Genomic DNA, 24,709 nt, shown 5'->3' with positions numbered 1-24,709 from the left:
GTGCCCATTTTCCACCACCATGGATAATATCCCTCCCACCCCCATCCCCCCATCCCCCCTGTCTCTGTGGCAGGGCAATCCCCTGTGTTCTCTCTCTCCTTTTGGGTGTTGTGGTCTGCAAAAGAGGCATTGAGTGGCAAACATGTTCAGTCCATAGTCTACTTTCGACATGCATCTCCCCTCCTGGGAGGATCCTCCAAACACCCTTTATTTGGTGCTCCCTTCTCTATCTGAACTGCCCTTTCCTCTAGGATACCCGGCTGGCCTCTAAGTTATGGAGTAATCCTCCTGGTGCTGATCTCAGCTATTCTTGGGTATTAATCTCATACTTTGTTACTTTATATCCCCCAGATGAATGCAATCTTTCTATGTCTATCCCTCTCTTTCTGACTCATTTCGCTTAGCATGATACTTTCCATATTGTACCACTTGTATGTAAATTTCATGACTTCATCTTTTCTAAGAGCTACATAGTACTCCATTGTGTAGAAGACATCTTTAATTTAAATGATGAAAAAGTTCTGGGGCTTAGGCTGGAGAGATAGTACAGTGGGTACAATGCTTGCCTTGCAAGCGCAGAACCAGAAGTAAACCCTGGCACCACAAAATATACTCCCCAAACTAAACAAAAAGAAAAAGAAACCAAAAAGAAAAGAAAGAAAAAACGAAAAGCTCTGGCATGGGTTGCAGTGATAGTCATACAAAAATGTGAATATTCTTAATTCCACTAAACCATGAACGATCTTTTGCAACCTCTTGCTACCATCCTAATTCAAACCACCAACATCTCTCACTTGCATTACTGAAAGCTTCCTAGAAGCATCTCCCTGCTTTTAATCTTCTCTCCTATCTTAGTCTGATCACAAGAACAGCAGAGTGAGTTTTTAAATCATCTGGGAAATCCTATAGCCTGCCAGATCAGAACTCTGTTGGAATAATACCCAACGTTTTACAAAGGTCTTTTATTCATCTTGAAACACCTGGTGCCTTTCTCCTTGCTTTCACTCTCCCAGAAAGCTCTTTCCATAGTTGGCTCCTAGATTCCATTCATTTCTCTGATTACATGTCACCTCTCTTAGAAGCCACTCCTGAGTGATGCTATCCACCAAATACAAATAGGCATGTGCACACAAGTGCACATTAGTATATGTGAATATATACCATCCCTCTCCTTCATTAGTTTTTCTACAATAAATTGTGAGGTGGTAGGAAGCATGTGGCACTAGAGCGCAGAGCCTCCTACCTCCAAAAATTATGCTCTCATAACCTCACTTTATTTGCTCATTCATTTATTCATTCACTTGTTTGTTTACTTTCTGTTTGTTAGTCATACCTGATATGCTCAGAGGCTAATCACAGGCAGTGCCCCCCGAACAGTTCAGAAGGATCAAGTCTCTGCACTATCTCCTGGTCCCTTCCTGTCTTATATTCCTAAATAGCACTTACCTACCAGACTTCCTATACTTACTTATTTAGTCACTTACTGCTCTATTTGACCCTCTTGATTTAAGCTCAGCGAATTGGTTACTGCATTTTTCCCTAACAACTTAATCATTACTGGTAAACAGTAGGAGTTTAATAAATATCTCTTTAAGCAATTATAAGAAGTGTTTAAGGCTTCCCGTGTTAAACTAGAAATGTGTAATACATTCGAAATGTGAAAAATTGTGGATGGAAGTGTTCCAAAGCAGGTGTCTTTAAAACTGGAACACTTAGAAGGAGTTTTCTTTAAGATGAAATCTTTAAAGTAACCAGAGGTGATGATTTAGGACTGCCTGTTGACAGCAGCAATGAGTGGAGGGAGGGGAGAAGATATCAGATGCCAGGATGCCAAGAAAAAGCAAAAATACTAGGGTTTTTAAGATGTATCAGTGACAACTGGCATATTGATGAGAAAGGCATAAAGGTCCCCTGGACAGAATTCACTTAACATTTAAGAAAATTATTCTCTGGATGTTTGTCACTTCTGTTAGAAATAGATTCAGTGGAAGGTTATCATGATACACAACTCACTCTGAAGTGAGGAGAAGGAATGACAGCAAAAGAGGAAGATGCTAAGTATTATAAGACAGCCCCAAGGCCGTTCTAGATACAGTCAATCCTGGAACAATGGGAGGCTAAGAGAGTTGAACCCCCATATCCTCCAGGTCTATGAAAATTCAAGTACTACTTTTGAAGTTTTATAAAACTTTACTAATGAGCTGTTCACTAGAACTCTTATCAATAAAATATTTAGCACATTATTTTGTAGATGCATTATATAAGTTCTTGCACTGAAAGTAAGCACAATGCCTAAAATAAAAAATCAAGTTACAAAATTTTGCAATTGGAGTTATAGTACAGCAAGTAGGGTGCTTGCCTTGTACACAAGAGACACAGGTTTGATTCTCGGCACCCTTTATGGGTCATGGAACCCTGCCAGGATTAAGCAGTTCTTCAGCACAGAGCCAGGAGTAAGTCCTGAGCACTGCTAGCTGTGGCCCAAAAGACAAAAACAAAATAAAAAAGTTAGAGAAAAATCATGTTATTAAGAAAAGCATGTAGCACTGTAGCACTGTCCTGTTGTTCGTCGATTTGCTCGAGCAGACATCAGTAGTGTCTCCATTGTGAGACTTGTTACTGTTTTTGGCATATCGAATATGCCACGGGGAGCTTGCCAGGCTTTGCCATGCCGGTGGGATACTCTTGGTAGCTTGCCGGGCTCTCCAAGAGGGGTGGAGAAATCGAACCCGGGTTGGCTGCGTGCAAGGCAAATGCCCTACCTGCTGTGTTATTGCTCCAGCCCAAGAAAAACATAAGGAAAGCATAAGGAAGAGAAAATACACACGCGTGTGTATGTGTGTGTGTATAATACATATATATGGGGGGCTCCCATATGATACTCAGAAAGTTCAGGAGGTCCAGAGGTATTCCCAGACACTCTGGCTGGTGGTTCAATACAAGGGCCTAAGGATATGGTATGGCTGGGGCCAATGCAGTGAGGAGGATTCTCCAGGCCAAGCTGTAATGCTCAAGGTCCTGCAGGACAGTGCCTGGTTATAAATGGGGGTCGGCTGCATACAAGGCATGCGCCATAACCCTGCACCATCTCTCTGGCCCTACATTTGTATATTTAAAAAAATCATGTATAATTGGACTATTGTAGTTCAAGAGGGTGCTATTCAAGACTTAACATATTTCTAATGGTGTGATGGTAGTACAGTATACTTTATCATAGTGTCTAGCTTTCAGGAGACACTGAACTTGAGGCCTCCAAAAATAAAATTCCATTACTATATTTTAGATTTTCTAAATGTTTAAAAAGGGACTTAAAATTAAATGTGTGAATGCACTTGAATATAATTCAACTTTCAATAGAAGCAACTGCATGGTTCCTACTTAAAGAACTAATATTTACCAGATTGAAAGTAGGATTATTCTAGAACATCTACTAGGGAGTACGTCAAAGATTCATATTCTGTTCTAAACTTTGACTTTTCTCCTCTTGGAATGCTCTTCTGAAGCTCGTGTATTCTCCATGCATGTTTTGCGTCTCCACTAATGGAATAGACACCTCTAGTTTTGGTTCTATTTATGGGCCTAGCTACCTCCTTAAGTTTTGTTCCCTCACTGATTCTCCTGCAGTTATGAGAGAAGCAGTGCTTAAAATCTTGAGTTCCTTGCTTTGGGGGATCACTTATCATCTTTGTTCCTTGTGATTGAGGGTTTCAGGTTCACGAAACTCTCAATCTCTCAATTCTGAAACCCAAAAAGCTGCAGGCAAACTGGAATAAGCCAGTCACCCTCATACTGCAGCTCTGGGATGGAACTAGGGCGGGAGTTGGCTCTTGACATCATTCACTATGTCAATGACAAATACTCATCCCTGGGCCATTTAACTTCCTGTAACTTCAGGGATCTCTGCTGAGCACCTTTAACCTTCTTCTTCCCATTTAATCATTTTCACCAAATGAAAGTCTGTGGATTTAAATGAGGCCTCAATACAGCTCCCAAAGCCAGGAGGAAAATTAGATTTATAAATAATGATGATTGCAATGACCATCTGGCTCCATCTGCATGGATTCTCTTCCAGTTCCATCCACTGAACTCATTCTGTCGGCGCAGTCTCCACTCAAATTCTAAGCTTCATTCTGTTTGTGGGCTTGGAGCATTCTAGGAGTCTCAAGCCAGCTTCTCGGATCAGCTTGGCATCTGGGTCTGTGTCTATTTCTTAGTTTGCATTTTAGACCCTTGACGGTGTGTCCCCTTGTCAATGTGCTCACTTGCGGTTAAGACAGCAAGGGCTCACTGTCTTCAACAACAGGATGCAGTGTGTGCTTGCTGATTTCTCCAGCATCAAGGTGATCACTCACTTTGTTTTGGTTTTCCACTCCCTGCAGCTGGGATGAGCTCCTCACTGAGGCCAGGCTGCTGTCTACTTTCCTGCATCACTTCTGAAGAGTACCAACCTCAATGAGCTTTGGAGACAGGCCCCACTAAGCACATATGTTACAAATGTTATTTCTCAGGGAAGATGGAGTAGAGAAAAGTATCTTCCCTTGGGGCAGCCTATAATGCAGGTTGGGGCACTAAGCTCAGTGTTAAACTCAACCACCCATGACTGGATTATTACTTACTCAGTCCACACCCAGTTCTTCTCCCATTACCACTAACTGGCCCATCTGCCACCAGGATCTGGAGCAATTCCATGCTTTGCTTGACTGGATAGCTTTTGCTTCATTACTGAGCACTGGACTGGAGCGATAGCACAGCGGTAGGGCGTTCGCCTTACAAGTGGCCAACATGGCCGACCCGAGTTCGATTCCTCCACCCCTCTCGGAGAGCCCGGCAAGCTACCGAGAGTATTCGATATGCCAGACACAGTAACAACAAAGTCTCCAATGGAGACGTTACTGGGCCTGCTCGAGCAAATCGACGATCAACGGGAGGGCCTTTACCTTTACCTTTGGGTCACATCCGGAAATGCTCAGGGGTTACTCCTGACTCATGCACTCAGGAATTACTCCTGGCGGTGCTTGGAGGACCATATGGGATGCTGAGAATTGAACCCAGGTCGGCTATGTTGGCTGCGTGCAAGGCAAATGCCCTACCCGCTGTGCTATCGCTCCAGCCCCAGGGCTTTATTCTTAACATTATAGTGGAAGATGAGTAAGTACGCAGATTAGTATGTATGCAGTCTCTGAAGCCCTATGTAGATCCCCCATTTTCCTATTCTATCAAATGCTATAATAAAATTCAACATTTGTAGAAGAAAATCTCTGCCCATTGTTTCTATGCTTTATTACAACTAATCTGTCCTGGTCTCTGGGTCAGCTCTCTAGTTTTTCTACATTTCTTTATCCATAAGATGTTTACCACAGGATAGCACTTTGTCTCTTGGCAAAGGCAGTAGAGAATTCTTCGATAGCAGAGACTTTTCCCTGTGCAAAGTTGACGTTAGTCAACATACCCAAATCGACTATTCCATACTCCCCTATGAAACAGATGAAGGCACAAAACTTGGCTGTCTTAAAATAGCAGGATCTCCTGCAAAGTAGAATCAGGAAAGATAGGCTGGGAAGAGTGTAGTAGTCTGTGAGGTAGAACATTCCAGTTTGGGGAAGGAAGGATCTCTGACATGCAAACCCCATTTGTGACCACTGCAGAAAAATCCAAGACAAGAGTAAAGCCATTGGGCCAGGCTGAATCACTTGGAAGTGGCTTAGCTAAAGAGAAGTTTTCTATTGTTTCTATCTGAAGACCTTGAAAGTCAATCAACAAGATCAAAGTTTCTACTATAAGACGCAATTACCACAGAGTTTGAGCCAGTCCTGAGCCCTTGAATGTGACTTTGTGAAAACAAATTGACCTTTAATTTATGAGGAAGGCCAGTAGGTTATTTTAATACCTCTATCATATTTCAGTGCCAGCCAATTAGTGATCTACCGAGTTTGCTATGTTTGTTTTTCATGGTTAAAACAAACATGTACACAATAAATACAGCACAAGACACGTGTCCTTGTGTTAAAGGAAAACTACTCACATATATAGTGTGTATTACATATACGTAGACACATATATTTAAATACATGTACATGAAAGAGATGAATAAATTATAGAGTTAAAGCATCATCAAGTTGGTTACACGTGATGGTTTAGTTTAGACAATATCAACCTCCTTGCAATGCCTAGAACAGCCAGATCCCTGCTCAGATCAAAACTTGCTTTTTTTCCCCTTTTTTCTTTCTTTATTTTTAGCTACCAAAAATAGCTTCATAAACAGAACAATTTCCCAAAGGAGCTTTTCCTCCTTAGGGTATTGTGAAAGGAAATAGGAAAAATTTGAAGAGAAAAGCTTATCTGCATTTACAAATCTCAGATGGAGTTGGATTTTTCATACCTAGTATATGAGCTTAAGCTCACTAATTGTGCAATCGCATCTTCTACCTCCCATCTTCCTCCATCACAGAATTTCCTCTAATTCTAAGCACTGGCCCAGTAGAAATAATGATCCAGGCTCAAATTTTCTTAATATGCCTGCATGGTGAGTGAGCTTAAAGGTTATCTTCCTAGGAGCTATGACCGTGAGAAGGGAGGGAGCCTACTTACTTGTGTTTATCTTCTGGAGTGAAATATGTTTTTCCAGTTGTCTTCGAAGTTTCACCTCGGCTCCGTATTTTCCAGTGGTTCCGTTGTCAGCCAGGATGAAATGAGAATGCATGCTGTTGAGAACAGTGAGCTTGCTCATGGGGTTGGACATGGTCTGATAGGGCCGGACGACCTGCAGGATTTCAAAAGAAATAGGCAGAAGTCAAAGAAAGGAAAGAAGAGGAGAACCAGGAAGAGAGTAAGGAAATAGAAATTCATTCTATGGTCCCCGGAGAGCACAGTCAGCAGCATCTTCTTATGACAGTTATGAGGAAAGGCAAGATGTATGGACTGTGTTCCCTTCAAAGCAAATGATGGTTTATTTACTGAATTCATACAGAAACTAGTATTTGTGCTTTTCTTATACTCAGAGACATGTGCATGAATGGTTGTTTCACTTGCCAGTTGATTTCTTATGAACTGATTAAACAAAAATATTTTTTACTCCTAGTTATTTTATTTCCTTCCTTCTCTTTCCCATGATTTCCGTAATCTATTAGGTGCAGCAAGGTCAGCATGATTTTGGAGAAATGGGGTGGAGGGGGTGGGGTTGGTGGAGGGAATGCAGTGGGAGGGGGGAGGGATGGAGTAAAGAGAGGATGTCTCTCAGACCCTTTCTGAATGTAAAGATGGGTTACTTAAAATCAATACTATTATTATTAGGTGCTTCATGCAGGTGGAAATGTTGGTTGGAAAATAAATGTCCTGAGATGACTATAAACCAGGCCCAAAGTGTTTATTTCAATCTTTTTTTTATCCTTTCTAAAATTTAATGGTGAATTATGTGATCCAAAACAGCAATGCTGAGTGTGGCACTTCTGATTTGTGATATAAAAAGCAAATCCTATTATAAGCTAGTTATTTTATATGTGTTCCTTGCAATACATATAAAGTGCTGACTGTTATGTTTATATGATAGATAAAGGTAGATTTTTTTTTTATTTTACACAGAACCAGAATACACATGAGTTTTATCTGATTTCAAAGGTTATGCCTGGGGCCTGGTGGGGTGTTATAACTCAGTCCTTATCTTGCATGAGTAAAACCCTGAGTTTTAGCCCAGATATAACCCCAATGGGCTGGAGCGATAGCACAGCAGTAGGGCGTTTGCCTTGCACACAGCCAACATGGCCAACCCGAGTTCGATTCCTCCGCCCCTCTCGGGGAGCCCGGCAAGCTACCGAGAGCATCTCGCCCACACAGCAGAGCCTGGCAAGCTCCCCGTGACGTATTCGATATGCCAAACACAGTAACAACAAAGTCTCCAATGGAGACGTTACTGGGCCCGCTCAAGCAAATCGATGATCAATGGGAGGGCCTTATAACCCCAGCACCTTCTTTGACCCTTGACAAAAGAAATAAAGAAGTTTCCAAAATCTATACCCAACGTAAACAAGATGTTTGATGGCAAATCTATTTTTTTCATTTGAATTGGGGAAAGGGTTGGGCCACACCAGTGCTTATGGACCCTCTAGGCAGTACTGGGGGTCTATATATGGTGCTGGGGATCAAACGAAGAAAAAGCTGTTTGGAGGGCAAGTGCCTTATCCAGTATTATATCTCCAGCATCTCTACTATTAAAATATTTTGGAAAAAACTCTCAAGACTATGAAAAGGACAATTCAACAAGCTGATTTTTTACATAGTCTGAAGATAGTTATCCCTGTACTGAATCACTGGAATTGACAGGACAGATACAAATGCCGGTGAGTATTTATTTCCGCACCTTTACTGTGTACATTAATTACAGAGTTGAGACACTTCTTATCTTAAGCGTGTAATAATTCACCACAAATATCTTTATTAAGATTGAGTGGCTTGTTTAAGGAATTACAAAATGATTTAGTAAAGGCAATCTTGAGGCAAAAAGATCTCATGAAAGTCATTTTTCAGATGTTGATACTGATTTCAAAACCCACATTTCTGTGTGCCTGACAACAGAATTTACTCAACAAATAGTGAATGAATAGGAGACTTTGAGATAGACATGCTTTTGTTCAAAAGTGAAGGAAAAAAAACCCTTCTTTTCAGAATTCTTTGAAAATGGATCTAATCTAAATTTAAGATGTGTCACTAAATTTTGAAATATCCATCAGTTCTTTGGATATATGTCCTATCTGTTAATCTGGCATTCATACAACCTTAATTCATAACTTCATTTCAGTTCACTCTTATTGATAAAGGAAGGACATAACTTTTGGATTCTTGTTTCCAGTAATCACAAAGAATAATATTCAATCACTCCTTTGTCTGGATGACTGAATGGCTCCTCTTAAAATACGGAGACAGTGGTTTTTTTCACCCCATCCAGAGTTCTTTGTCACTGGGAACTTAGAGGTGAAATCCCCATCTTGCTGCTACTCATTTTTGATCATAAAACATTCATTCCAGAGCAGAGTGCAAGTTAATAAATATTAATGCTTTGTTAAAAATAAGTAAGCAAAAAGACTTCCTCTTATTCTTAGAGTGCCTCTGCATTGTGCTTTTGGACAAAAGAAAATGCTTTTGTTTCTGGTCTCTCTTTTTTTTCACAGCAGATTTGCTCTAGGCCCCATACCAAGAAGGAAGAAGACCCAGAATAGTTTTGTGGGAGGCAGGAGAGAATGAATTGTCTGGAAGTTAAAATATGTATAATAGTCATCCTTAGACACTTGGTCTAGCTAAGACCTGAGGACATTTTTTTTTTTGTTACTGAGACCCCTAACGTAAGGCCATCACTCAAACTAGCACTGTAAGCACTGTAGCACTGTCCTTCCATTGTTCATGGATTTGCTCGAGCAGGCCCAGTAACCTCTCCATCATGAGATTTCTTGTTACTGTATTTGGCATATCAAATATGTCACAGGTAGCTTGCCAGGCTTTGCCGTGCAGGTGAGATACTCTTGGTAGCTTGCCAGGCTTTCTGAGAGGGGCAGAAGAATCGAACCGGGGTTTGAACACAGTCAACTGTGTGCAAGGCAAACGCCCTACCCACTGTGCTATTGCATCATTGAAAAGAAAAATTTAAAATGGATAAAGGAGCAGAAATAATTCTGACCCAAGCTGACATATCACCCCAATCTGAGAATCAGAACACATAATTAAATCATCTGACTACATTTTAATATATGTGTTTTCCTCCATCACTGCATTCGAAGTACATTAGTGCTTCTGTCTTCTGAGATCTGACCTTCTTTTCTTGTGAAACATGGTGCAGCAACTCTTAGGGAAATCTGTACACTTGAATCCGTTATGACCAGGAGGCCAAGTTCACATTATCACTCATAAATTTTCATTTCTTCATCTTAACTACTCCTTATTTCTTTTGTTTGTATATGAAAGAAAGTTAAAGAGGGTCATATGATAAAGATCTTGTCTCCTGAAGAACTCATATAAAATATTAAAAATAAGCAAAATATTCTGATTTATTCTTCAGTCATCACTAAGAAAATATGCCCTAATACCAGGGAAAATCTGAACAGTTGATCCATGTGACATGTATGAATCCCTGTTTTGCAATGGCTATGTGACCCGGAGTCTCACTTTTAAACCTCTAGTGGAGATGCAACCACTTACCTCATGGGGATTTGATGAGATTATATGTGCATACTACCTGGTGCCATGTCAGACTCCTAGCTGGCAATGTGTATATACAAATTCCTTTCAAATATACTTATTATTATTATTATTATTATTATTATTTACCAACAATATTCTGGAATTCCAAATCCCCACCTGTGACTAAAATGAGAGACAGATCATTACCTCTTCTTTTACACAAGGAAATTAAATGTAATTCAATATAAATAAAGAAAAAATAGCAAGCGATTCACCAAATACACAGTGCTTTGTGCCAATACACAGTGCTTTGTGCCAAGAGCTTCCCGATCATGGAAGAGGACAATGCTTTAGAACTATTTGTTGGTTAATGGCAAACTTGAAAATAACTCTGAGTACTCCAGAGGAAAGCATTTTGGTCTGACTTGCCTACAACATCTTCTTAGTATTCTTTATAACAAATGCAACAAGAGTCTATTTCTGTTTGAGTATAATTTGCATATCGACAAAAGATTTGCTGATCTTCCTGTTATGTTTTTTCAGTTGAAAAAAAAATGGTCTTTTTTATCATATGAATATAAATGAATTTTTCCTTTGACAAGTCTTGGAGGTAATGTATCTGCTTTCAGTGTTACCAGTTCAAAATAGAGGACTCTTTTTGGAAATGTGTGGGTGGATGCATGTACCCATGCAGTAAGACCAATTATGATGTGTTCATGACTTACACATATTGTATTATTGTTTTACAGCTAGTGCTTCCTGAGAGAATCAGCCCTCATGAGAGGTGTTGTGCATATTGGGCCTCCTTCTTTGCGAAAAATATAGAATAGTTTAGGGTCTGTATCATCTTCAAAAGATATGAGAAGAAAATCACTCAAATACAAGTTCTGGTTTTGTAGTTTCAGTGAAGAATCTGCTGAGAAAGACTGAATAGTGGTAGGAAATCTACACAACAAATGATCTCTCAAGCTTGGTAAATACTGTAGTATCTATACTTAGAAGAAACACATTATGAAATGGATTTTATACACTTACTACTCTGGGTATCATAGACCACAATACCCATAACACATTTTGCTTCTCTTTCTTATTTCTCAAGTGTGAATAGGAAAGTTTTTATTCACTAATCAACTTTTCTATATAATTTCTAGAAATGTTCCATTCTAAAACTGAATTTGCATAGTATGTGTTAAAAAGTTTATTTGCATTTTTCCGAATTAGTGCAAACAATGTACTTCCACACATGTTATCTACATGAAAACAGCTTTCTCCTTTTCTAGGATCTCTTCCATTTGTAGTGTTTTCTATGTGAAAAGGCAGTTCAGTTACCTGGGACACCTTTTCCAAACAAAATGGAATTGAGATCAATCAGGTATTTTACTCATCATTTACAGACCTTTTTGCAATTCCAGACTTTATTACCTGGTGAAGTATATGTCACCATACTCCAGGCAAGTCTCGAGGGTGGGGGTGTGAATCACTAGCCATACCTCCTCTCCTAATAGCACTATGCTTTTAATTTATTTTTTTCTTTTCTTTTTAAAAAATTTTATTGAATCACCGTGAGATAGTTACAAGCTTTCATGTTTGGGTTACAAGCACACAATGATCAAACACCCATCCCTCCACCAGTGCACATTCCCCACCACCAATATCCCCGGTATAATCCCCCTATCCCACCCTCCCCCTGCCTCCATGGCATACATGATTCCCCATAATCTGTCTCTACTTTTGGGCATTACGGTTTGCAATACAGACACTGAGAGGTTATTACGTTTGATCCTTTATCCACTTTCTGCACACATCTCCCATCCCGACCGATTCCTCCAGCCATCTTCTTCTTAGTGATCCCTTGCTTTTAATTTAGACAAGAAGAAAATTAGTATTTGTTAACCTCTTTATGCCAGGGACTGTGATAGACACTTTCACATGGATCAATCCATTTCATGCTCATATAAAACTATATGAGCTTAGACCAGAGAGAGGGTAAAGTGTGTAAGACACTTGCTGGCATAAGTTGATGCTGGGTTAGATTCCAGCACTGTATATAGTCTCCTGAGCACAGAGCCAGGGGTAAGCCCTGAACTCAACCAGGTGCAGCCCCAAATCAAACAAAATCTATCAGATTATAGTGATACAAAAGAGTAACATTGCTGGTCAGATTTTTCCCCAAGAAATAATTCTCCTTGCAATTCCTTTAGTTTTCTTTAATTCCTTAATAGACCAGCAGGCATCTAGAGGAAAACCAGAGGATCCAGCACAATTATAAATTTATAGAGCACATTATGATTTAATTGCTGGACATATTTGCTAGTAGCTCAGCTGAACATTAAAATTCTTCTGACTGCTGGTCAGATTATTTCCAGATGAGTCATCTAGAACCCTATAGAATACTGAGGTCATAAAGGCCCTGGCACAATAGCACTTGTGCTTTGGAGGAGGAACAAAATGAACCACAAGGTTCGCTCCGGAATCAGGCATGCATTTCTCAGAGGGATGAAGAGTGCAGCTGAGAAATTGGAAGCAACCTTTGTTTTGAGATACAGAAACATGGGGATGGAGATAATGAAATGAAAAAAAAACCCCAAATAAAGGCACTGCATGTTCTCATATTCACGGAGGGGACAGAGTGAGTGGGAGTTCTGGCTTATTATTTCTTATTCAGGCAGCCCTGTTGTGAGCCTGGGTATAAGGCAGGGTCATGGCGAAACCCAGCTGCTCCCTCTCAGCTTGGCGATCTGAACAAGAAATAAGCAAACCTTGGGATCTATCTCCAATGAGTGCTTAATGCTTTAGCTATATGACTCTCACTAAAATCCGAGGGAAGTTCAATGATGTCTTTCTGCAGTACTTTGAAAATGTGTCCCTTGACTTGTGAGCTACCGAGAGTTGTAATCTTTTTTTAGTCTTTTCCCTTGAATAGGCTCACTTCCTTTTGCCTGATTGTGAGGCAAAGAAAGCTTGTATCATAATAGGGCATCCTGGTCATGGGATAAAGACCCTGAGTTCTTAAAAGAGTTATTCATCTTAGAAATAATCCTGTCTGAGTGGGGTGATTTAAAAAAAATTTAGACATTCCTTGAAAATTATCCTTCGATTTGGGCTGGATTCAGTGACTTACTAGTTAGAAATGTAATACAATGGAAGTTATGGTACATGACTTAGAAACTTGATCCAAATAAGGTTCATCATTAGCTTCCTTCTGAATTTCCTACTTTGGGGAAATCAAGCTTCCATGTTAGTAACATTCTAGAGAAGTCCACATGTCAAAGAACCCTCCCAATGACCATCTGAGTGAGGTAGCCCCATTCAATCCTCCTCATGACACAGCCCCAGTTGACTCTTCATTGTTATCTTGAGAAATCCTAAGTCAGAACCATGCTGAGGAGCTCTACATAAATTCCTGACACATAAAAACAATGAATGAGGAATAAATGTATGAAGCTATTAAGTTTGGGAATGATTTGTTATATAGCAAGAGAGAACTCAAGCAATTTTCTAGTATCATTATAATCTTTAAGGTTTCCCAGTATCTCCTCTGTTGTCGACTGGCTGTACATCATCATTTGACCATCATTATTTTCTCTCTAGCTTCCTTCCTCTCCTTATCCCACCAGATGTACGCTCTGTGTACCTGTCATTCCTTTCCAGGACTCAGGTTAGTTCTGGTTTCTGGTCTTATCAAGACTCTGACCATCATCGTCCAATATCTTCACACACTGACCTCAGTACTCTTCTTCCTTATTTGTCAGATGACCTGACTTCTATCCCTACCTTCTTGCCAACTGAATGAACTTAAGCCGGTTCTTTACCCTTTGTGTGTCTCCAACTGGAAAAAGAGATCATTAATGATTTTTGCCACCTCCCTGGGGTTTCGTATGAGATAGAAGAAAACCACAGAATGGTGTACAAATGAACTCGAAGAAATAATAGACACTATTATGACAGAGAAGCATATTGAACATCGGGAAGAATGTTTGGCTGCTAGTCTGCAAAGGTTTAACAAACAATAATTATGGGAATAAATATATAGCTTGGAAGAAGTTGAATATATCATTGAGCATCAATGAAATTTAAAAACAACAAATTTGATGTGTTGAAAAATGCATCCAAGCAAAATTTTCAGTATCGAGATAAAATGAAAAGTATATTTTCTTCTGAGCATGTACAAATTTTACATTTCAGAGGTATTTTGTAAATTATATATGAGAAAAGATAAATTTTAAAGCTTTCTAAAACTTCAAGTATTTGATCTTTTGTTATTGCTATTTATTTCGGGATCACATCCAGTTGTTCTCAGGGCTTACTATTGGCTCTAAACTCAGGAATCACTTTTGGCAGGCATGGAGGACTATATGTGTTGCTGGGGATGGAACTTGGGCTGACTGCATTTGCAATGCTAGCATCCTACCCACTATACTATCACTTTGTTCCCAATGTCCAAATATTTGAAAGAGTTTTCATCAGCTTGGTTTTAGAAGTAACAAATTTAAGTCTAAAATGATTCATATCAACATTAATTTATTTTGTTGAAAGAAGATAAAAATGATAGACATGATAACCTTTTAGTACCTGTATCGCCTATATTGCAAATCACAATGCCTAAAAGGAGGGAGAGGTGTGTTGGGGGTGAGGGGGGAGAGGGGGGATGAGGGGGAGAGGGACGAAGAGAGAGACAGAGAGAGATATACACAGAGACAGAGACAGAAACAGAGTTTCTGCCATAGAGGGAGGTTGGGGATTGTGGTGGGAGGGAATCTTGGGACACTGGTGGTGGGAAATATGCAATGGTGAAGGATTGGTTGTTGTTGGAACATTGTATGCCTGAAACCCAATCATGAACAACTTGGTAACTGTGTATCTCATGGTGATTTAATAAAAAAGAAAAATGAAACTCACTGGAAGTTCTTTAACTCATTGGAAGTTCTTTCTTGAATTTATACTGATAATACTTTCAGAGTCAACCATGTAAATCAAGATACACTATAGATACATGAAAGGACTCTGGCCATGTTCATTGAAATCTATTTTTGAGTTCAATTTACAGGCAAATATATTTTCCAATATCTCAGTAAGAAAAATTTAATATCATTTAACATTTTCTTGGGCCAGAGCGATAGCACAGCGGGTAGGGCGTTCGCCTTACAAGCGGCCAACATGGCCGACCCGAGTTCGATTCCTCCGCCCCTCTCGGAGAGCCCGGCAAGCTACCGAGAGTATTCGATATGCCAGACACAGTAACAACAAAGTCTCCAATGGAGACGTTACTGGGCCCGCTCGAGCAAATCGACGATCAACGGGAGGGCCTTTACCTTTTTAACATTTTCTTACATAGTTTTGGGGCACTTCTAGTAAAAAGCATGAGTTTCAGAGACAGAAGACTTGTTTCTGTACCTAGCAACCTTGCTATAAAAAGAGATTACACTCTTTAAAGTAGTATATGTTATCACTGAGAAGTTCTTCAAGAATTGTGGTTTGTCTTTATAAGAGCTCAATAAATTACTATAATACTTCAATTATGATCATAGAAGTTCTGAAAGCTAACTTTCTAGTATACTTATCAATAACTATGCATTTCTGGGGTTCAAACTCACACTTTCTGACAAGTGCTCAATCATTTGAACCACATCCCTTGTTGCTTTTGAAGATGTTTTAATTAAATTGGGACAAAATGCAGTTTGGGGATAATTACAATGAGGGATATAATATTTGGGTAAAATTCAGCAAGACATAAGAATGAAAGTCTAGCTTAAAGTCCAACTAAGACAAAATGCTGGGAAGGACATAATTGCTGCAAAAGTATCTTGAAACAAACCAAAGGACAAATTAATTTTTCTTCTTTATATTTCAGGTAAGTATCTATGTTTATACTACCATTCCAAAGGAATCCTGAAGTTCCAAGATACATTACAGCTGTTGTCTTCTACTTATATCAACAAAAAGTGCTCGAATGTTCATTTTATCAAAAATGCTAATGTAAGATTCAGGGTCACAGCAATAAAATGATCTATATTTTCCATTAGCTTGAAAATAAATCTACTGTACAAAATTCTAGTATAAGAAATAAAGACTTTCCTTTTCCTCATGTTTTTGTTTATCTCATGTAAATACTTTAGATTTCCCTTGATATTTTTGGAACACTTAACATAATTCTGGAGTATTTAACAAAAGTGCAATGTTACTTTTTGAATGATTGCATTTTGGTTTAGTTCTAAAGTGGTAAATATATGTAATAGTTTACTATCTGATTTCTAAGAGATTATTTTTAAAAATGTCTTCTCTATCAAATGTGAGTTTGATTAAATAAATTGGAATATAAGTGAAAGAAGGTACTATATAAAGTTTGCTGTGAAATTTATTATAACTACTTAGGAAACTGATCAACAAATGCTTTTAATTAGATTATTTTTAGAGGGATTTTTCATTGGTGACTACCAACATTTCATTGACACTTTTAATCTATCAAGACAACCTAATATCTTATTACTAAGAGTTAGTTCTTTCTATCATTATTTTACTTTACGTGCTGTTAATGGGAATAATATAACATTATAATATTGTATTTTTCAAGTATGTATCTTTCAAAATAAGGATGTGCATATGCTACAGTAAGTTCACCACTAAAAGCCTAATTCTGTTTTCACCACATATTAGTCCCCTTTGTTCTGATTATCCCACTCCTGTCTCTTTAGTTTAATGATCACATTAGAATAATTATCACATTTAAAAGTTTCCTCATATCGGGATATAAAGTAACAAAATATGAGATCAATACCCAAGAATAGCTGAGATCAGCACCAGGAGGATTACTCCATAGCTTAGTGGCCAGTCGGGCATTTTAGAGGAAAGGGCAGCTCAGATAGAGAAGGGAACACCAAATAAAGGGTGTTTGGAGGATCCTCCCAGAATGGGAGATGCATGTTGAAAGTAGACTATGAACCGAACATGATTGCCAGTCAATGCCTCTTTTACAGACCACAACACCCAAAAGGAGAGAGAGAACAAAAGGGAATGTCCTGCCACAGAGGCAGGGTAGGATGGGGGGGGATAGGGGAGGGAGGGATACTGGGATCCGTGGTGGTGGGAAATGGGCACTGGTGGAGGGATGGGTGTTTGATCATTGTATAATCGAAACCCAAGCACAAAAAAATTGTAAATCTGCAACTGTACCTCATGGCGTTTCACTAATAAAAATAAAATAAAATAAAATAAAATAAAAGTTTCCTCATATTGTCTTAAATCCTGCACGCTGAACATAATGCTTTTGCTTTACAACAGAACTCTGAGGAATCCTATTAATATTCCAGTTCCTCAGTTTCAGGGGTTTATGTAACAGAGTAATAAAAACTCAATAGATTTTGGTCAGTTACTGAAAATTAAAATACAAGTGTTTTCCTAAGAGATTATTTTTAAAATGTCTTCTTTATCAAACGTGAATTTCATTTGTACTCTACAACTAGTCAATGCGATTTCCTTTTCTCCTGTTTCTCAGAAGATTTGCATGATTATTGTGAGCTGTGGTTTGCCTTTACAAGATTCTCCCATGATTCACAAGTAAAATGCTCCTAATTTTAAAAGTTAAAAAAAATCTTGAAACATAAAAAATTTTAATATCAATTAATATCTATAGTCATAAATTATTAGACAGTGGGGGAAATCTATATTAAATCTGTGTAAACAGGGAAAATGAATGTGCATATTTTACTGAATCTAAGAGTAGTTTTTCTGTTTTCTGTGCTGGGATTAAGATGGTTTCTCATTGAGAAGTCAGACAACGTAACTAAGTCCCGCTGGCAGAAGGATATTTAAATTCCTATTGGCACACAATTAGGAAGAACCAGAGAAAGAAGGAAAAGGGGAAAAAAGGGGGTGAATTTGGAGAAGAAATTAAAATTAGAAAAAAAATAAACAGGCATATTCTTCTAACTAGGCAAAGCAAGTAAATATTATTTAATCAGGGGCTGGAGCGATAGCACAGCGGGTAGGGCGTTCGCCTTACACGCGGCCAACATGGCCGACCCGAGTTCGATTCCTCCGCCCCTCTCGGAGAGCCCGGCAAGCTACCGAGAGTATTCCATATGCCAGACACAGTAACAACAAAGTCTCCAATGGAGATGTTACTGGGCCCGCTCGAGCAAATCGACGATCAATGGGAGGGCCTTTACCTTTACCTTTAGAGAACTAGCATAATGGGTAGGGAACTTGTCTTACATGCAGCCCACCTGGATTCAATCCCCGGCAAGCAATATAGTCACCCAACCTTCACCAGGAATGATCCTGGAGCACAGAGCCAGGAGAAATCTTTGAGCACCACAGGATGTGGCCCCAAAACAAAACCATTAAACAAAATTATATACACAATATCTTTCTTCAATCACATGGAATTTTCAAAACAAACAAATTTAAAAAAACAGTAGGCTAGTATTTACTGCAAATGCTTAAATGACCAAGGCAATTGTGGAGGCAAATATTCAACTTCTCTTGAAAAAAACAATAATAAGTTTACATTTATTCATGGGCTGGAGTTATAGCACAGCAGTAGGGCGTTTGCCTTGCACGGGATGGGCCCGGCCATCCTGGGTTCGATTCCTCCGCTTCTCTAGGAGAGCACGGCAAGCTACCAAGAGTATCTCGCCCAGTATTCGATTCGCCAAACATAGTAACAACAAGTCTCACAATGGAGACGATACTGGGCCCGCTCTACCAAATCGATGAACGGAAGGACAGTGAGACAGTGCTACATTTATTCATAGTTCATTTGAATAAGAAAGTTCCAAAATTGCTTTTTGCTTGACAAAACTGAATACTGTCAACCTTAGGTTTACAACAGAGATACTTAACCTAGGTATTTAAAAATAATTTCTGAATAAATGTATTTTAAATGACTCATTTGTTAATAAAAATCTACTATTAAATACTTGTGTTTGAGTGGTATTTTAACATCTAGTTTTTTAAAGTAGGACATTTGTTCCAGACATTTAAAAGTTAATGTGTAATCTAAGGCAAGTATTAGTTCAACTATATTTCAGCAAAGTCTAGTAACATTAAAAAATGGTAATATTTATTTATTATTATTTTATTTATTTATAACATAAATATTTATACAAATATTTATTAACTTATTTATAAATATATAAATTATTTATAAACATTTATAAATAACTAATGTTTATTAAAATAAAATATTTTTATTTATTATATTTTTTATTATTTCACCTGTATAATATTAGCACAGCGGTAGGGCATTCACCTTACAAGCGGCCAACATGGCCGACCCGAGTTCGATTCCTCCGCCCCTCTCGGAGAGCCCGGCAAGCTACCGAGAGTATTCGATATGCCAGACACAGTAACAACAAAGTCTCCAATGGAGACGTTACTGGGCCCGCTCGAGCAAATCGACGACCAACGGGAGGGCCTTTACCTTTACCTAATATTTTATATATATATATATATATATATATATATATATATATTTTAGGGAGTTAGGCGTCACAGTTGGACGTTCTCAGAGCTTACTCCTGACTATGTGTTCAGGGAACACTAACAATGATGCTTGGGGACCACAGATGGTGCCTGGAATTAAAATAAGACCAACTTAAATGCAAGGCAAGTGCCTTCATCTCTGTTCTTTTCCCAGCTCCCACATAATGTTTTAGAAATTGCTGCTTGAGATATCTAATTTGTCTATGATAAATAGAGCTAAATTTGACAAATAAAGCCACTATTTATTAGTTTATATAAAAATATCAGTAAAATTCATTTTTCATTTTTTATTCTATTTATAAATGAATGTTTCCACCTGTAAATTGGCAACATTAATATGAACACTTCTATCACCTTGAAGGTTTGAAGGATTTAAGGAGTGTTTGTGTTGCAAAATATTTGAGGGTTTTTATTTTTAATTTTTTTGGTTTGTCTCTGATTTTGCTTTGGGCCACATCCAGCTAATATTTGAGTTTTCATCCCGATGAATTTAGCACTGTATTAAATTTTTCATATGTTGTGTTACATTGAAACATTGAAATATAATGGGCTCATTATATTGCCAACAATGGAAGCTGTTTACAGTTAATTAATTAGTGACCCCCAGATTTATTCTTTTTCAATTTTTTTGGCTTATAAAGATATGTTTTTTTTTACAAAAACTACTTAGCACATTTGTTACATTATGTGGCAGGTCTTGACTGGAAAGGGAGAGCTGATACAGATAAACAATGTATTGATCTGATCCAGATAAACAATGCTAAATAATTCATTTACAAATGTTTTGGGAAGAAAAAGAAATGAAAAAAGTATGGCAATCTGTACACAGTATAAATATAATTTCTATTAATTGTATTTTGAGAGGTGTTACATATAGGGCAAATTAGATATTTAATAGGAGAAAAAAATCTTGCCAGAGAAGTTGGGAATGACCTGTTTGTGGTTTAAAAAATGAGAAGTGAGGGAAGAAAAGAGAGAAGAGAGGCAGGGAGGAGGGAAGGAGGGAGGAAAGGAGGGAGAGAGAGAGAGAGACAGAGAGTTACTGTTGCTATTTATGTGAGGAATACCAGTAAGATGATGACTCAGAAAAAAAAATGAGACCATTTTTTCCTGTTTCTCTTGCAAGATTGTTAATTCATTAATATGTGACTCTAGTCATCAGAATAGGAAAGAGAAGTCACCCTGCTGAGTTTGTCAAAGACGAAGGAGTTCCCAAGTGGGAAATAAAGAACCTGACTGTGATGATTTTTTACCCAAGAATTTAGGAAAGAAAAGATGACTAATGAACCCCCAAACTTGGATGGAAAGAAGTTTCTTCTGTTATGACGTGAGGAATTCAGACCAAACAGAAGCTTAAGAGATTTCATTTGGGGCCAAAGTAATAGAGCAGCAGATAGGGTACCTGGTATGTAGCAGATACAGGTTTGATTCCAGGTATCCTATGGTCCCCAAGCATCATCAGGAGTAATTCCTGCAAAGTCAGGAATAACTCCTGAGCATCAATGGGTGTGGCCCCCAAACAAACAAAATAGCAAGAAAAAAAAAGAGAAGAGATCTCATTTAAAGTATCAGAGTGAAATTGTGTTGTCAACCATTCTAAGAAAATTAAAAAAATAATACACTTGCAAGATGAACTGATAGGCGAGAAAAAGTCACTGCTTGATGCAAACCCAGAGGATGCCTTAGGCTTTTCCTTGTTTGCAAGACTTGCCATTGGAGAGTATGTAGATAACATGTTGGAAAACATTTTCCCAATAAACAATTCCTAACATTACTTTCTTTAGGAAGGTAGGGATAAAAAAAAGAGTAGTACAATATGCAAGTTTTGTTTTACTTTTTGACATTGCTTTTACCAGAATTCACATACAGAAAAAATTCTCAAAACTTACATCTCTTCCGATTAGATCCTCTTGATTTTCTACAATCCCCCAAGGAGCGATTCCTATGGTACAAATTTTTCCTCGGGACTTAGATGCGTGGTCCTTCAAAGCATCTCCAACATGACGAATAACACCTAGCAGGAAATATAAAAATGACTTTAGTCTTTTAAAGCAATTACTTTCCATCATTCTACTATTGAGAGAAATGGTTTAGATTTTTAAATGCATTAATTCGTATATTTTTACATATTTGTACTTAAATTATATGTATTTAGGAGAGTACATAAACTTGTGTCTTTAATGCCAATTATATTTGCTGGATCTGTATATGAAGTCTAGCAAAGCATTTCTTACTTAGGTTTCTATGAAAAAAAAAGAGAAATATCTATGAAAAAAATAAAGAGTTTTAAACAAAGATTCTTTTCTATTGTATCATGTAATATATTATTTATGTATTAAGAATGGTGATGTGTTAGTATTTTAGTACGGCCCCTGATACCATAAGTAAAGTATATGAAATATATCACAGATAATATTAAATTTATACCACAATATATGTATGAGTTAGTTCATATTTTGTTACTGTGTATTAATATAGTGTGGAAGACCTACTTAAAAATATTTATCATAGTCTGTGGAAAACCTAAAATACTGTTTTTAGGGGCTAGAGTGTTCAGCAGGTTTGTATGCCACCAATCTGGGTTCAATGACCAGCACCCCATAGGGTCCCTTGAGTACTGCCATGAGTGAACTCTGAGCAAGAGTCGGGAGTAAGTCCTGAGAACCACTGGGTGTAGCCCAAACACCAAAAATAAATAAAATACTTAAAAAATTTCCATGTTACAGGTTCTGACAAGCCTCATCCATGAGTGAATCTGTTGTAAAACTCAGGCATGTGGTACTTGTGACTCAAATCTCTAGGTTTGCACAGAGTCAGGAATGGGTGACCTCCCCCCATCATCCTGTTTCTGGTAGCCTGGCAGTCATACCTAAGAACTGCCTCTGGTGCCATATATGCTCATTAATAACCATGTTCAGAGACTCGGAAATAAATATCATGAAAGAAAGCAACACAGAACTATATGCCATAAAGATACCTCCAGACTCCAAAGTCACCATTCAATTAAAAATATATTAAATTAACCTCATAACACTTTTTAAAATTTTGGAATTCCTGGAGCACATGGCTGTGAATGCAACACCTCATACTCTACACCACTGAAATAACAAGAGTAACACATAACATTTGATGGAATATAACCTAGAGGGCAACCCATCTTGGGGAGAAAAAAATTGTGTGTGTGTGTGTGTGTGTGTGTGTGTGTGTGTGTGTGTGTGTGCTCACTCACATGCAAGGCTCAAACTTCAATAGCATATTAATAATTCTTGTATAAGGACTTAATGACTTCGGGCTGAAATAAAACAATCGTCACACGCTTTCCTCTAAGGAAATTTTTTGGGATCATCTTTAGTGGATTATTCATAATAAGCAATACAGAAAGAATTAAGTCCTGCTTTGGTGAAAAGCATTGGGGGTTAGGGTGGAACCATTTAAAATGTGGTGTTGGGTAGGTGTAACGGTGGTGGGATTGGTGATGGAATATTAAATGTAACACATTATTGTGAATAACTATAAAAATAAAATTTGAAAAAGAAAAAAAATCTCCATGTTGATTCTTTCCTCTTTATATGGCCTTCCCTGTCACCATGCCCTTCCCCACCAATCTATAAATGAGCAAATTTAGTTTATAAAAGAGTAGGGAACTATTTCTTTTTTATTCCTTTATAAATGTGAAATAGTTTTAGTGAGGAAAGATGCTAGTTCTAAGGAGAATATGGTATTCTGAGAGAGAGAGCAAAGAAAAGGCCCAAAGTAAAGGGAATTTAAACTCTGATGAAAGATTGCAGGGAACTTCGCTTTTTTTTTTTTAACAATTTAAATAAGACAATTTCTAATTAAATAATTAAATAAGAATCAGGGACGCTGTCTCGTCTGCCAAGGTGTCAAAAATCAGATGGGCTGGACACGTAATGAGATTTGAAGATGACCGCTGGACTAGAGCCATTACCGACTGGATTCCATGGGGCATCAAAAGATCGCATGGCCACCCACCTACGAGATGGTCAGACTTCTTCATCAAGACCCTGAATGATTGGTTTGAGGCTCTTCGTGTTCCTAGAACGAGCAGATGCCATTGGACTACACTAGCACGCAACAGGGATGAATGGAGACGTTTACTGGCGCCCGCTCGAGCAAATCGAGGAGTAATGGGATACCAAGTGATCAAGTGAATTTCTAATGATTCAATCTCCCTTTCAGATGATAACTTTTACAAAAGCAATAACATATGTTCTCAAGAGGAATTTCTTATTCTTATCAAAGTTCCATTCATTCTTCTGGGAAAAGATTATTTTCCATTCCAACTCCCCCAAATTTTTTTCATTTTTGAAATGTACCCAGTGGCATTCAGGGCTTACTTCTGACTCTGAGCTCTGGGATAACTCTTGGAGAATCTCAGGAGACTATGTAAGGTGCTAAAACCAAGTTTGGCCACACGCAGGACACGAGAGAGAGAGAGAAAGAGAGAGAGAGAGAGAGAGAGAGAGAGAGAGAGAGAGAGAGAGAGAGAGAGAGAGAGAGAGAGAGAACAATACCCACTGTACTATCTCTCCGGCTCCCTAGTGCCATGTCTTCTATTAAACGGTAGTTAGGATTATGCCTGCATTTGAACAGGATTGCAACTTGCATATCTTTAATAGGTCACTATATTTACCTAACATATCTTAAACACAATTATGACACATGAGGATGTTCTTCTGATAAATCAATTTTCTCAAGAGGAAAATTGGAGGTTAATTATCTTATGCATCTCTGTCAGTCTCTGGGGTTTGTATAGAGTAAAGACTCAGAAGACTCAGATGACTTAACTCAGTCATCTCTTATGAGAAAGGAGAAATATGTGTGAACAATGTAATCTAAAATATTTATAAGACTATGAAAGATAGCATTTTAATAATCAAATAACAAACTAGTGTAAATAGCCACTAATTCATGTTGAGGTATGCTGGGGATATTAAGAAGAATATTAACTTCGTTCACTAGCTTACAAGTGAATCTTCTACATTAAAATAAATGCAATATAAAGCAGTGTTATGAGTGGTTTCCTCCACCCCCTGTGATA

General features: G+C 38.1%; 1 protein-coding gene across 6 annotated transcripts in view; it reads right to left on the bottom strand.

Moving 5' to 3' along the window:
- The window catches only part of TRPM3 (transient receptor potential cation channel subfamily M member 3), a 997,482-nt gene that overhangs the window by 316,307 nt on the left and 656,466 nt on the right, over positions 1-24,709 (bottom strand). For all 6 annotated transcript variants that reach the window (XM_056118728.1, XM_056118724.1, XM_056118725.1 and 3 more), the window contains exons 5-6: positions 21,537-21,661; positions 6,589-6,760 (exon numbers count right to left, since the gene is read on the bottom strand). In XM_056118728.1, coding sequence (XP_055974703.1) covers positions 6,589-6,760; positions 21,537-21,661 — 297 coding nt within the window. The remainder of the gene's footprint in view (positions 1-6,588; positions 6,761-21,536; positions 21,662-24,709) is intronic.

The sequence above is a fragment of the Sorex fumeus genome, unplaced genomic scaffold (assembly GCF_029834395.1).
Source record: "Sorex fumeus unplaced genomic scaffold, SorFum_2.1 ptg000038l, whole genome shotgun sequence".
NCBI classification, from domain to species: Eukaryota; Metazoa; Chordata; class Mammalia; order Eulipotyphla; family Soricidae; genus Sorex; species Sorex fumeus.
The sequence above is the reverse complement of the archived record's forward strand: the minus strand, read 5'-3'. Positions and strand labels throughout refer to the sequence as shown.